This window comes from Oncorhynchus gorbuscha, linkage group LG09 (assembly GCF_021184085.1).
Source record: "Oncorhynchus gorbuscha isolate QuinsamMale2020 ecotype Even-year linkage group LG09, OgorEven_v1.0, whole genome shotgun sequence".
NCBI lineage: Eukaryota > Metazoa > Chordata > Actinopteri > Salmoniformes > Salmonidae > Oncorhynchus > Oncorhynchus gorbuscha.
Window position 1 is genome coordinate 68,679,318 of NC_060181.1, and position 13,256 is coordinate 68,692,573.

Below are 13,256 nucleotides of genomic sequence, written 5' to 3' on the forward strand. Positions count from 1 at the left end.
TGAAGTATGGAGGAGGAGGAGTTTATGGTGTAAGGGTGCTTTGCTGATGACAGTCTGTGATGTATTAGAATTCAAGGCACCCTTAACCAGCATGCCTACCACAACATTCTGCAGTGATACGCCATCCCATCTGGTTTGGGCTTAGTGGGACTATCATTTGATTTTCAACAGGACAATGACCCAACACACCTCAAGGCTGTGTAAGGGCTATTTGACCAAGAATGAGAGTGATGGAGTGCTGCATCAGATGACCTGGCCTCCACAATCCCCCGACCTCAATCAAATTGAAATGGTTTGGGAGGAGTCAGACTGCAGAGTGAAGGAAAAGCAGCCAACAAGTGCTCAGCATATGTGGGAACTCCTTCAAGACTGTTGGAAAAGCATTCCAGAAGAAGCTGGTTGAGAGAATGCCAAGAGTGTGCAAAGCTGTCATCAAGTTGAAGGGTGGCTATTTTAAGAATCTCAAATATAAAATATATTTTAATTTGTTTAACACTTTTTTTGGTTACTGCATGATTCCATGTGTTATTTCATAGTTTTGATGTCTTTTCTATTATTCTACAATGTAGAAAATAGTAAAAATAAAGAAAAACCCTTGAATGAGTAGGTGTTCTAAAACTTTTGACCGGTAGTGTACATTTTAGTCATTTAACAGACACAGTTAGTGCATTCATCTTAAAATAGCTACATGGAACAGCCTCATATCAGTCATAGTTAGCTACTTTGAGGAAAAATGTACTATCAGCAAAGTCAGAGTTAAAAGGGTAAAAGGGGGAGATAAAGTGTGAGTGTTAGTTAATGTTAACAGTAGGTTTATAATAGGATTCAATGTTGAACCAATTTTTAACACTTTGGCCGGGATTGCATCCGTTACGCTGTTCTAGATGTTCAATATATGTCAAAAGCCAGTGGGCCCTTCATTGAGAAACCAATGACAAAAGACACATTTTCTCCCTCGATTTTTCCACAAAGCTGGCTTTTGAACATTGGAATGACTTCAATCTTTGAGCCTGTGTTCAAGGGAACTGCCAAAATAAATGCTCTTTGAACCCATCCTGTCACCCTGCAAAGGAGCTCCTTGACCCTCTCATGCTTCCATATTTTTCCATTTTCCCAGAGCGAAGCAAAGTTTTCTTGTGGGCTTACACACCTCTCAAGTTCTCCAAGGTGGATAAGACGGTCATAGCCCTGTTTCTTCCCCAAGAAGAAATGGACAACAGGCGACTTTCCATTCAACACAGATTTCATCTCATTCCAGAATGATGTCTTTATCTGTGACACATAGCTTCCCAACTTCTGAGACTCCACAGTGTGTGACATAAAGTTCTGGTGTGGCCACAGCAGAGCTACAGCAATGAAGTGCAATGCCAAGGTCTCACCAGATGGGATTTGACCTTGAAGAACCTGGCAAAGAAGATCAATGAGGATCTTATACGGGCGAAGGTGTTGAGATTCAGGTTTGACACAGCTTAGCACAACATTGGCATAGATGAAATTGACCATTTCTCTCACGCTCCTTTCAGGAGTTTTACTCAGAATTAAGTCATACTGCCGGACTATCTTTACCATCATGTCAGTTGAGGTAACATTAGAGAGACAATTTAGAATCCCAGAGTAAGTATCAGCTTTTCTCATCTCCAAAAATTGCCTTGCCTTGTGAATTTGGAGCATGATGCTCAGGTTCTTGTTTTTCATTAATTCTGTGGAATCTGTCTTGCAAAAGAGGTCACTGTATCTTTGAAAGCACTGGAAGAGCTCCTGTCGAGTTCTTTCCTCTCGACTGTCTTTCAGGGTGAACCTGGGACCCAAGTTGACATAAAAGCTGTCAAGAAAATCAAAGTGCTTCTTCATGTTATGTTTAAGGTTGCACAGAAGACCTTCAAATTGACTGAGAATGTGGTAATATGAGGCATGTTTGTTGAGTCTGGAATCATTCCTCACAACATCTTGGATTGTAATTTTGCTAGACAGAACTTCACTCAGAATGTCATGACGAACATTGCCTGAAGAAAACACTGGACATTTTTCCAGTATTTTGATGATGATGACTGCAACCTGAATTTCTCCAAGGCACCCTGCAGTGTTGAAAGGGCTGTTGTCTCTCTTGTTTTGTACTCTCAGAGTAGCCTCCTTCTTTGCAATGTTCTGTGTATCCCTGAAGGCCTCTGTTGCTGACTGGGCCATTATAAGATAGCCTTTGAGCCTTTCAGGTCTTATGGGATCTTCTTTGTCACTTTGTATTTCACTCTTTAGCTCATGCTTGATCACTTGTGCAGATGTGTCAGAAATGTAGGAGTTATCCCTGGAAAGATCTTTCGCATTCTTTGCCCAGTCCTTTGCCTCCCTGAAATCCTTTTTCTTCAGGTATTGGTATCTGGCAAGAAGCTGAGAGATGACAGCATCTTTTTCAAAGCGCTTGGCTGCATTGAATAGAACATTTTCTTCAACACCTGGTGTCTCATTTGCAATATCCTGGATGAGAGGTGAAAATTTAGAATTTTCACCCTTGACTGAGTGATGTCTTTTCACTAACATGGTGTGAACATCCTTCATGAGTTTATCTTTGCCCTGTATGCACTCATAAAGCTTGTTTGTGGTGAGCAGTAGATCAGTGATCTCAGCTTTGGTTACACTGTATGTGGTTGTAAGCTCCTTCAAACAGTGCACGGCCATGCTTGAGTGGATCATTCTCACTGCCTCGAATACAACCTTAGCCTCCTCTGTGCAGCAGGTCACTAGAGTGGAAAACTTCCCAAATCCAGCCTTAACATCAGAGGACCCACTATGGGGCTTGGTCTGGAGGCCAAGAAACTCTTCACAGAGAGAGACTGAGAGTGTTGCACCCTTGCAGTAGACATTCAACAAGACCAGAACAGCAATGAGTTGTGCATGTTTGTGATTTATGTTGAAGCTCTTTAGGGTGTTGCGAGCCACACCCTGTATATACTCGGGTGAAAAGTTCTTCTTCATGATCATGAAAGCGTAGAATGTGTCTGCATTCTTGTAGGTCTTCTCAATCTCCTCCAGTTTTTTCTCGAACTGCCTCTGCTCCATTTCAGAGAGGTTATTGCCAATGAACACAGTGCCTTCAGTTGATTCAGTCTTCTCCCAAGACTCAGTCCTCATGCAATTGAGTAGAATGACCTGAGGGGACCTAGATCCAATGTCCTTCTTGACACATTCCTTCTCAATAAGCTGCTGCAAATCATATGCGTCATCAATCTCCTCAAAGTCATCTAGCATGAGCAACACAGGAATCCGGGGAGATTGTTCTTTTGTCTCATACATCAGTAGCTTGACCACCTGCTCTGCTACAACAACATGATCCGCGGTTCTGTCCCTCAGAACAGCACAACGGAACTTGTCTTTCAGTGCCCATAATATATGCATAGCTAGTGTAGTTCCACCACATCCTGGGACATGCAAAAGTTTGAAGGACACACAAGCTTTTCTCAAAGAGTTCAAAGCTGGTAGGACAGTGTTCATGATGAAGTCAAACTTGTCCCGTTTGATGAATGGCATGGATCCTGGCTGCTCAGAGAAATAGAAGTTCCACCATAACACCTTTCCTCCTTTGTAGAACTTCTCCTGTATGATGGCCTTGTCTTCATTTCCTCCCTCACACTGATTCACACACAGAACATTCAGGATGTCTAGGCTGCCCTCTTCTTTCTTTGTTAACATCACTTTGCTGCCTCCTCCACAGGGTAGGAAACGGCTGGATTTCCGGTTGTCTGACCACAGGCTGAGGACGGTGCCGTTAACTTCAGCAAAACTGAGCTCATAGATTGATCTTGCTTTAATGTCTAATCCATAGCGGGATTCAATCAGGTCCCTCCAGCAGGTGAATGCTTCTTCATTTTCACAGATGCAAAGTATTTGCTCTGTTCCTCTGAGCTCCTGCCAGAATGTGCTGAAGGTCTCAAGCAGAGGGTCCATTTTCTCACTCACAGTAGACAGCAATATAAAAATAACCAGGAATCTCTTGTGTGGTAGCACATCTTTCCGACACAGAAATGAAATCACATTTCGTACAGACGCTCCTTTCTCTATTAACCAGTCATCTACATCTGAGGGTCTCTCTCTTTCGATTCCCCCATTGCAGAGGATCCAGCTGGTGTTTCGAGTCAGTTTTAGCTTGCTAGCAATGTCCTCGACAGCCTCTGTGATTTTATATTGTACTGGCAAGTGGATATTTATTGTACTCTGGTCTTCAAAGTGCTTCATCAATCCATGTTTTTCCGACTCAGGGTCAAAGTCCAAAACAGCAGTTGGGTTTAGTTCAGGAATAAATCCCAGGGATTCCAATTGAACTAAATGTGATTTGTTTGTCACTATCAAATACCGCTCGAAGTGGGACTTGTCTAAGGATTGGGATCCACCTGTTATCATTTCACTTAGTCTGGAGCCCTGGACACTACTTTTAACCACACTAAGGCGATTTTCCTCCGCTTGTTTTCTTAGCAGTGACAGCTGTGGCACATCGTCGAGAAACCTATTGTATTCTTCCTTTGGCTTGGCAGAAGTGGTTAGTGCAAGGAGATCCCTGCTGCTGCTGTGATCACGAATGAAGAATAGTTTTTTCTCCTCTTTCTCTTTCTCTTTGCTTTTGGACTTCCTCTTTGATTTCCTTGTATCCAAGCGGAAAACGTGATAGAAGTTCTCTTGACAGATCACAAAGTCTGGCACGATGTCCACTTCTATCACATACTTCTCTGAGGATGTCATATCAGGATTGAGAACCTCAACAAATCGAGGTGGTTTGATGCACATCTTGGCTGCCTGGATATGTTTATACTCAAAATGACCCTCAATGGCTTGTGGCAGAGCATTGACATATGCCTCTTTGTCCGGGACGCTAACTCCCAAAACTTGCCCATGAACAAAGTCTGGCTTGTCACCAACTCCAAAATGTATGGTGCCATTAGTGCGGCTATTCATGCAGGCTGCTGCAAATCGAATAACCTCATCAGTGAACTTTTCCATTTTGCTCTCTACAGCTGCCTCTGACATATGGATGTATCCTTTATATTCATGACAGGGTTCGATATAGTCTGATGCACCGGATTCTGTTACATCAAGAACACTGTTCGCTTTGTATCTGCAGGCATCATGGTGTCGATGAAAAGGGTACGGCTTGCACGGTCTCCCAGACTGATTTGTTGTTGGGCTACTCAACTGCTCTTTCTTAAATTTCAAAAGTTCATCCCGCTTGTGAATGATCAACTTTGCAGGCCCCAGTGTGACACCCACCTCTAGTAAATCAGATTTTTCTAAAAGTAAAAGACTGGGCCCATTAATGTTCTGCTGAAGCAAGATATTTGCAGAATCACCATCCACACAAGCCTCGTTGAGAGCCCATTGTTTCACGTGATGTTTATTCCAATCCTTAATCTCATCTGGCAGGTCAGTTGGTTTGCCTTCCTCTTCATTCTGAAAATAAATAGGCTGATTTGATTGAAATTCATAAGCCGTAAAGATGTTAACAACAAAATCATTCACAATTGAGCAGGTTTACTCAACATTTGTTGGTGTTTTAGCGCATATTCATCTCTACCCACAAGCCAAATATGTGATGTGTATACTACTACTGCAAAGAGTGTGCAAAGCTGTCATCAAGGCAAAGGGTTGCTATTTGAAGAATCTCAAATATAAAACATTTTGATTTGTTTAACACTTTTCCGGTTACTACATGATTCCATTCGTGTTATTTCATAGTTGTGATGTCTTCAATATTATTCTACAATGTAGAAAATGGTCCAAATAAATACAAATCCTTGAATGACTAGGTGTTCTAAAACGATTTACTGGTAGTGTATATATAGAGTTGAATCAGGAAGTTTACATACACTTTAGCCAAATACATTTAAAACTCAGTTTTTCACAATTTCAGACATTTAATCCTATTAATAATTCCCCGTCTTAGGTCAGTTAGGATCACCACTTTATTTTAAGAATGTGAAATGTCAGAATAATAGTAGAGAGAATGATTTATTTCAGCTTTTATTTCTTTCATCACATTCCCAGTGCGTCAGAAGTTTACATACACTCAATTAGTATTTGGGTAGCATTGCCGTTAAAATGTTAAACTTGGGTCAAACGTTTCAGGTAGCCTTCCACAAGCTTCCCACAATAAGTTGGGTGAATTTTGGCCCATTCCTCCTGACAAAGCTGGTGTAACGGAGTCATGTTTGTAGGCCTCCTTGCTCGCACACTTTTTTTCAGTTCTGCCTACACATTTTCTATAGGATTGAGGTCAGGGCTTTGTGATGGCCACTCCAATACCTTGACTTTGTTGTCCTTAAGCCTTTTCGCCACAACTTTGGAAGTATGCTTGGGGTCATTGTCCATTTGGAAGACCCATTTGCGATCAAACTTTAACTTCCTGACTGATGTCTTGAGATGTTTCTTCAATATATCCACATAATTTTCCTGCCTCATGGTGCCATCTATTTTGTGAAGTGCACCAGTCCCTCCTGCAGCAAAGCAACCCCACAACATGATACCCCCCCCCCCCCCCCCCCGCTTCACGTTTGGGATGCTGTTCTTTGGCTTGCAAGCCTCTCCCCCCCTTTTCCTCCAAAAATAACGATGGTCATTATGGCTTAACAGTTCTATTTTGTTTCATCAGACCAGAGGACATTTCTCCAAAAAGTATGATCTTTGTCCCCATGTGCAGTTGCAAACCGTAGTCTGGCTTTTTTATGGTGGTTTTGGAACAGTGGCTTCTTCCTTGCTGAGCAGCTTTTCAGGATATGTCGATATAGGACTCGTTTTACTGTGGATATAGATACTCTTGTACCTGTTTCTTCCAGCATCTTCACAAGGTCCTTTGCTGTTGTTCTGGGATTGAATTGCACTTCTCACACCAAAGTACGTTCATCTCTAAGAGACAGGGGAGCACTGGAGCTCTGGTGCGCAACCTTGGCACCACTTCTCCAGGCTGGACAACTACTCTAGCCCGGATCCTCCAGGGTGAAGGCACAGGTTGAACCGGGCTGTGGGTAAGCACGGGAGATCTAGTGCTTACTACACACACCTCTCCCTTAGGCTCCACTCCCACAGTTGCCCGGCACGAGCGGAGCGCAGGCAGAGGACGCACTGCACCCTCCCAGCGCACCGGAGACACAGCACGCAGAGCCGGCGCAGGATAACCTGGACCAAAACTGCGTACCGGCGACCAGACCCGCTGAGCAGGCACCATACGCCCTGGCTCAATGCCCACACTCGCATGGCACTTACGGGGGGCTGCCCTATAGCGCACTGGGCTATGGACACGCACTGGCGACACCATGCGCTTAACCGCATAACACGGTGCCTGACCAGTAATGCGCTGCTTATAATAAGCACGAGGCGTGAGCTCAGGTCTGCTACCTGGCTTAGTACCACACCTCGTGTGCCCCCCCCAAAAAAATTTTTTGGGGCTGCCTCTCGTACCTGTCGCACTGCCGTGCTGGCTCCTTAGATTGCCGCCGCTCAGCTCTCGCTGCCTCCAGCTCTGCTTTGGGGCGGCGATTTTCCCCAGCCTGTGCCCAGGGTCCCTCTCCGTCTGCCTCTGCTCTCCTAGCTGCCTCCACCTGTTCCCATGGAAGGCGATCCTTTCCCGCCAGGATCTCCTCCCAGGTGTAGCAACCCTTGCCGTCCAATACATCCTCCCATGTCCATTCCTCCTGTGATGCTGGCCGCTGTTGTTGCTGCTGCTGCTGCTGTCGTCGCTGCTGTTTTTTACCATGCCGCTTGGTCCGATTTGGGTGGGTGATTCTGTAATGAATTTCCTCCTCTTCTTCCGAAGAGGAGAGGCGAAACGGATCAGAGGACCAATGCGCGGCGTGGTAAGTGTCCATGGTTCTTTTTAATACGTTAAGGTACACATGAACAACTGACTACAAAAAACAATAAATGTGAACTCAAAACAGTCCTATCTGGTGCAATCACAGAGACAGAAACAATCACCCACAAACACACAGTGAAACCCAGGCTACCTAAGTATGATTCTCAATCAGAGACAACTAATGACACCTGCCTCTGATTGAGAACCATACTAGGCTGAAACATAGAAATGCCCAAAACATAGATAAACAAACATAGACTGTGCACCCAACTCACGCCCTGACCATACTAACTAAATACAAAACACAGGAAATACAGGTCAGAACGTGACACCTGTCTTCGTACAAATCCAAATAACTTCACAGATCTTCGTTGTAAAGGGTTTAAACACCGTTTCCCATGCTTGTTCAATGAACCATAAACAATTAATGAACATGCACCTGTGGAACGGTCGTTAAGACACTAACAGCTTACAGACGGTAGGCAATTAAGGTCAGTTATGAAAACTTTGGACACTAAAGAGGCCTTTCTACTGACTCTGAAAAACACCAAAGGAAAGATGCCCAGGGTCCCTGCTCATCTGCATGAACGTGCCTTAGGCATGCTGCAAGGAGGCATGAGGACGGCAGATGTGACCAGGGCAATAAATTGCAATATCCATACTGTGAGACGCCTAAGACAGCGCTATAGGGAGACAGGACGGACAGCTGATCGTCCTCGCAGTGGCAGACCACGTGTAACAACACCTGCACAGGATCGGTACATCCGAACATCACCTGTGGGGAAGGTACAGGATGGCAACAACAACTGGCTGAGTTACACCAGGAACGCACAATCCCTCCATCAGTGCTCAAACTGTCCGCAGTAGGCTGAGAGAGGCTGGAGTGAGGGCTTGTAGGCTTGTTCTAAGGCAGGTCCTCACCAGACATCACCGGCAACAACAGGGCCTATGGGCACAAACCCACCGTCGCTGGACCAGACAGGACTCGCGTTCATCGTCGAAGGAATGAACGTTACACCGAGGCCTGTACTCTGGAGCAGGATCGATTTGAAGGTGGAAGGTCCGTCATGGTCTGGGGCCGTGTGTCACAGCATCATCGGACTGAGCTTGTTGTCATTGCAGGCAATCTCAACGCTGTGCGTTACAGGGAAGACATCCTCCTCCCTCATGTGCTACCCTTCCTGCAGACTCATCCTGACATGACCCTCCAGCATGACAATGCCACCAGCCATACTGCTCGTTCTGTGCGTGATTTCCTGTAAAACAGGAATGTCAGTGTTCTGCCATTGCCCGGATCTCAATCCCATTGAGTACGTCTGGGACCTGTTGGATCGGAGGATGAGGTCTAGGACCATTCCCGCAGAAATGTTCGGGAACTTGCAGGTGCCTTGGTGGAAGAGTGAGGTAACATCTCACAACAAAAACTTGCAAATCTGGTGCAGTCCATGAGGGGAAGATGCACTGCAGTACTTAATGCAGCTGGTGGCCACCAGATACTGACTGTTACTTTTGATTTTGAACCCCCCTTTGTTCAGGGACACATTATTCCATTTCTATTCGTCACATGTCTGTGGAACTTGTTCAGTTTATGTCTCAGATGTTGAATCTTGTTATGTTCATACAAATATTCACACATGTTAATTAAGTATGCTGAAAATAAACGCAGTTGAAAGTGAGAGGAGTTTATTTTTTTCTGATACACACACACACACACACACACACACACACACACACACACACACACACACACACACACACACACACACACACACACACACACACACACACACACACACACACACACACACACACACACACACACACACACACACACACACACACACACACACACACACACTTACATTCAAAAGTTTAGGGTCACTTAGAAATGTCCTTGTTTTCAAAAGAAAAGCAAAAAAAAGCAGATGCCTCACAAGTCCTCAACTGGCAGCTTCATTAAATAGTACCCACAAAACACCAGTCTCAATTTTAACAGTGAAGAGGCGACTCCGAGATGCTGGCCTTCTTGGCAGAGTTGCAAAGAAAAAGCCATATCTCAGACTGGCCAATAGAAAGAAAAGATTAAGATGGGCAAAAGAACACTGGACAGAGGAACTCAGCATCCCGGAGTCGCCTCTTCACTGTTGACGTTGAGACTGGTGTTTTGCTGGTACTATTTAATGAAGCTACCAGTTGAGGTCTTGTGAGGCATCTGTTTCTCAAACTAGACTCTCTAATATACTTGTCCTCTAGATCAGTTGTGCACCGGGGACTGCCACTCCTCTTTCTATTCTGGTTAAAGCCAATTTGCGCTATTCTGTGAAGGGAGTAGTGCACAGCGTTGTACGAGATCTTCAGTTTCTTTGCAATTTCTCAGACACAATAGCCTTCATTTCTCAGAACAAGAATAGACTGACGAGTTTCAGAAGAAAGTACTTTGTTTCTGGCCATTTTGAGCCTGTAATCGAACCCACAAATGCTCATTCTCCAGATACTCAACTAGTCTAAAGAAGGCCAATTTTATTGCCGCTTTAATCAGAACAACAGTTTTCAACTGTGCTAACATAATTGCAAAAGTGTTTTCTAATGATCAATTAGCCTTTTAAAATTATAAACTTGGATTAGCTAACACAACGTGCCATTGGAACACAGGAGTGATGGTTGCTGATAATGGGCCTCTGTACGCCTATGTAGATAATCCATAAAAAATCTGCCGTTTCCAGCTACAATAGTCATTTACAACATTAAACATTTCTACACTGTATTTCTGATCCATTTAATGTGATTTTAATGGACAAAAAATGTGCCTTGCTTTCAAAAACAAGGACATTTCTAATTGACCCCAAACTTTTGAACGGTAGTGTATATATACAGTACCAGTCCAAAGTTTGTACACCTACTCATTCAAGGTTTTTTCTTTATTTTGTTACTATTTTCTAGAATAATAGTGATGACATCAAAACTATGAAATAACACACATGGAATCATGTAGTAAACAGAAAATTGTAAAACTGGTACAGTAAATATTATTCTTATTTTAGTTATGAATTAGATGATAAATACCTCCATTTGGACTTGTTCAGCCTTACTGAAATCCTTTGGATCCTTGTCAGTGAACTGGTTTCTCAGTCAAACTGATGGAAAAATAGAAAAATAGTTTAGTACATGAAATGCAATATAGTCAGTCACCCATTGAATAAGCCAGAGAGAAATACCATGAAACAAAAAACGTGATTTACCACTTTGTTTTCTGTTTTCACCATTTCCGCATAAATGCTGTGCTGCTGTGTAGCTGCAACATGCTGTAAACATAAAACCAGGAAGGGTAGATTATATTATTGTGAAACTGTAAGGATACCACCACAAACATTCTAACCAAGGTGTGGCGCACTCGCTGATCCAATCGCTTTAATGCCCCTCATTACAGACACAATCAGTTTCAATGAATATATTAAATCATGAAGTGAAACAAAAGTGAAATGAAGCAATTCAGTTTGGATTCAGTCTCTGAATGCTTACTATATAGCAGCCACTCTGTATAAGGCAAGATGTGGTTGTGAAAATCAGGTTGGTTCAGGAGAGAATAGACAAAACCGCAAATGTACGTCTGATTTAAAAAATGCATTACTTTTACCATGTCATTTCTAAGTACCAAGTAAATACCATGTAACAGAAATACAATCTTAACTGCTGTTCAGTAGTAATTTCAATTAAGATTAATTGATTCTTAAAAAATATAATTTAGGCCCATGTAAACAAACTGCCTTCTTGTTCAAATGTGTGTAAACATGTTGATCTCATGGGCTGTCCGTCATTGCAACCATACCAGCTCTCTCTATCAATTTGAGAGTGGTTACATTTCTCCAGACCCATTTCTCACTTTTATAGCAAGTGTGGCAGGGCTGCATCTTGGCTGAAACACGAACTAAGAGTGTTGAGAATTGAATTATTTAACTAAGAGTGTTGAGGCTTTACATGTTTAAAAAGTAGTGTAGGCCACCACTTTTCTTATAGTTTAGGCTTTATATGTTAGGCTTCTCAAGTTTAATATGCATCATGTCATTGATTTTCATAATGCGCGAAAATCGGTTCAAATAGGCGTTTTTAATGGCATTAACTCTATAAATGTATGTAATATCCGGATAATGTATAGCCTAACTGCAAGAGGTGTTCGATTCTTCAGACTGAACATATTTTACAATGTAAAACGTTGTCTATGTAGCCTATAACGTTATGTAAAACTGCAAACTTACCTTTCATTATTATAGCTTTCCTGACAGCAACATGGAAGAGTTTTCCGGTCTCACTGGTAAGCAGTCGGTGTGGAAATTGTCGAAAGAGAATAAACCTAAGAATGCGGAAGATGGGGACCGTGGTCTGTAGGAAATTTGGCAAGCTTTCTACTTCGCTGAAATATGGTGTAAATAACAGCAAGTCTTTCCAAACCAATTAAATTGAACACTAGTATAGAAATATTACAGATTTTCAAAGACTTAGTTGAAATAGGTATTTTAAACGAGTATGTGTTATACTGAAAAAATGGCATGCGGAGGTGAGCTTTAGCTGTCCGTCTCTTCTGGAAAAATTGTATTCCCTTCCTTCGACTTCCTCAATTCGGCGCGTTTCAGTTGAAACGAAACTTAATTTGAGGTGTATCTTACTAGTAAAAGTGGCTTCCCCAATCTCCTTATCTTCTGTCCTACATCTGTTCTACTGACCTGAAAATAATGGATATGCACTGATGATGTAGTGCTGTATTGAGTTTTATCCCCTGTTCTCTACACAAATTATATGAAAATCCAGACTAGGGATCTACTTTGCAAACATACAGTAACAGTCAAATGTTTGGACACACCTACTCATTCAAAGGTTTTTCTTTATTTGGACTATTTTCTACATTACAGAATAATAGTAAAGACATCACAACTAAGAAATAACATGGAATCATGTAGTAACCAAAAAAGTCTATGGAAAGGGCCTCCCGAGTGGCGCAGTGGTCTAAAGCTGTGACACTAGAGAACCTGGTTCAAATCCAGTTCTCTGCTGCAGCCATCCACGACTTGGAGACCCATGTGGGGGTGCACTATTGGCCCAGCATTGCCCGGGTTAGGGCAGGGTTTGGCTGGCAGGGATGTTCCTGACCCATCGCACACTAGTGACTCCAGTGGTGGGCCGGGCGCAATGCACACTGACACGGTCGCTAAGTGTATGGTGCTTCCTCCAACACATTGGTACGGATGGCTTCCGGGTTAAGCGGGTGTTGTGTCAAAAAGCAGTGTGGCTTGGCTGGGTTGTGTTTCGGAGGATGCACGGCTCTCGACGTTCGCCTCTCCTGAGTCTGTACGGCAGTTTCAGAGATGGGACAGATTCTTCAAATAGCCTCCCTTTGCCTCGATGACAGCTTTGCACACTCAGCATTCTCTCA

At 43.2% G+C, this 13,256-nt stretch overlaps 1 protein-coding gene across 2 annotated transcripts; it reads right to left on the reverse strand.

Annotated features, from left to right (window-relative positions):
- Nucleotides 1–558: 558 nt before the first annotated feature.
- On the reverse strand, nucleotides 559–12,510 carry LOC124044001 (sterile alpha motif domain-containing protein 9-like). Of its 2 annotated transcripts, none has more exons than XM_046363273.1 (4): nucleotides 12,085–12,510; nucleotides 11,071–11,133; nucleotides 10,895–10,965; nucleotides 559–5,433 (listed from the first exon to the last, which is right to left on the reverse strand). In XM_046363273.1, the coding sequence occupies exons 3-4, from the start codon at nucleotides 10,898–10,900 to the stop codon at nucleotides 889–891; spliced, it is 4,551 nt and encodes a 1,516-aa protein (XP_046219229.1). In that variant the 5' UTR covers nucleotides 10,901–10,965; nucleotides 11,071–11,133; nucleotides 12,085–12,510; the 3' UTR covers nucleotides 559–888. The 2 variants fall into 2 exon arrangements, with proteins under 2 accessions (XP_046219229.1, XP_046219227.1); XM_046363271.1 differs by having other exon boundaries at nucleotides 559–5,448.
- Between the last annotated feature and the right edge of the window lie 746 nt (nucleotides 12,511–13,256).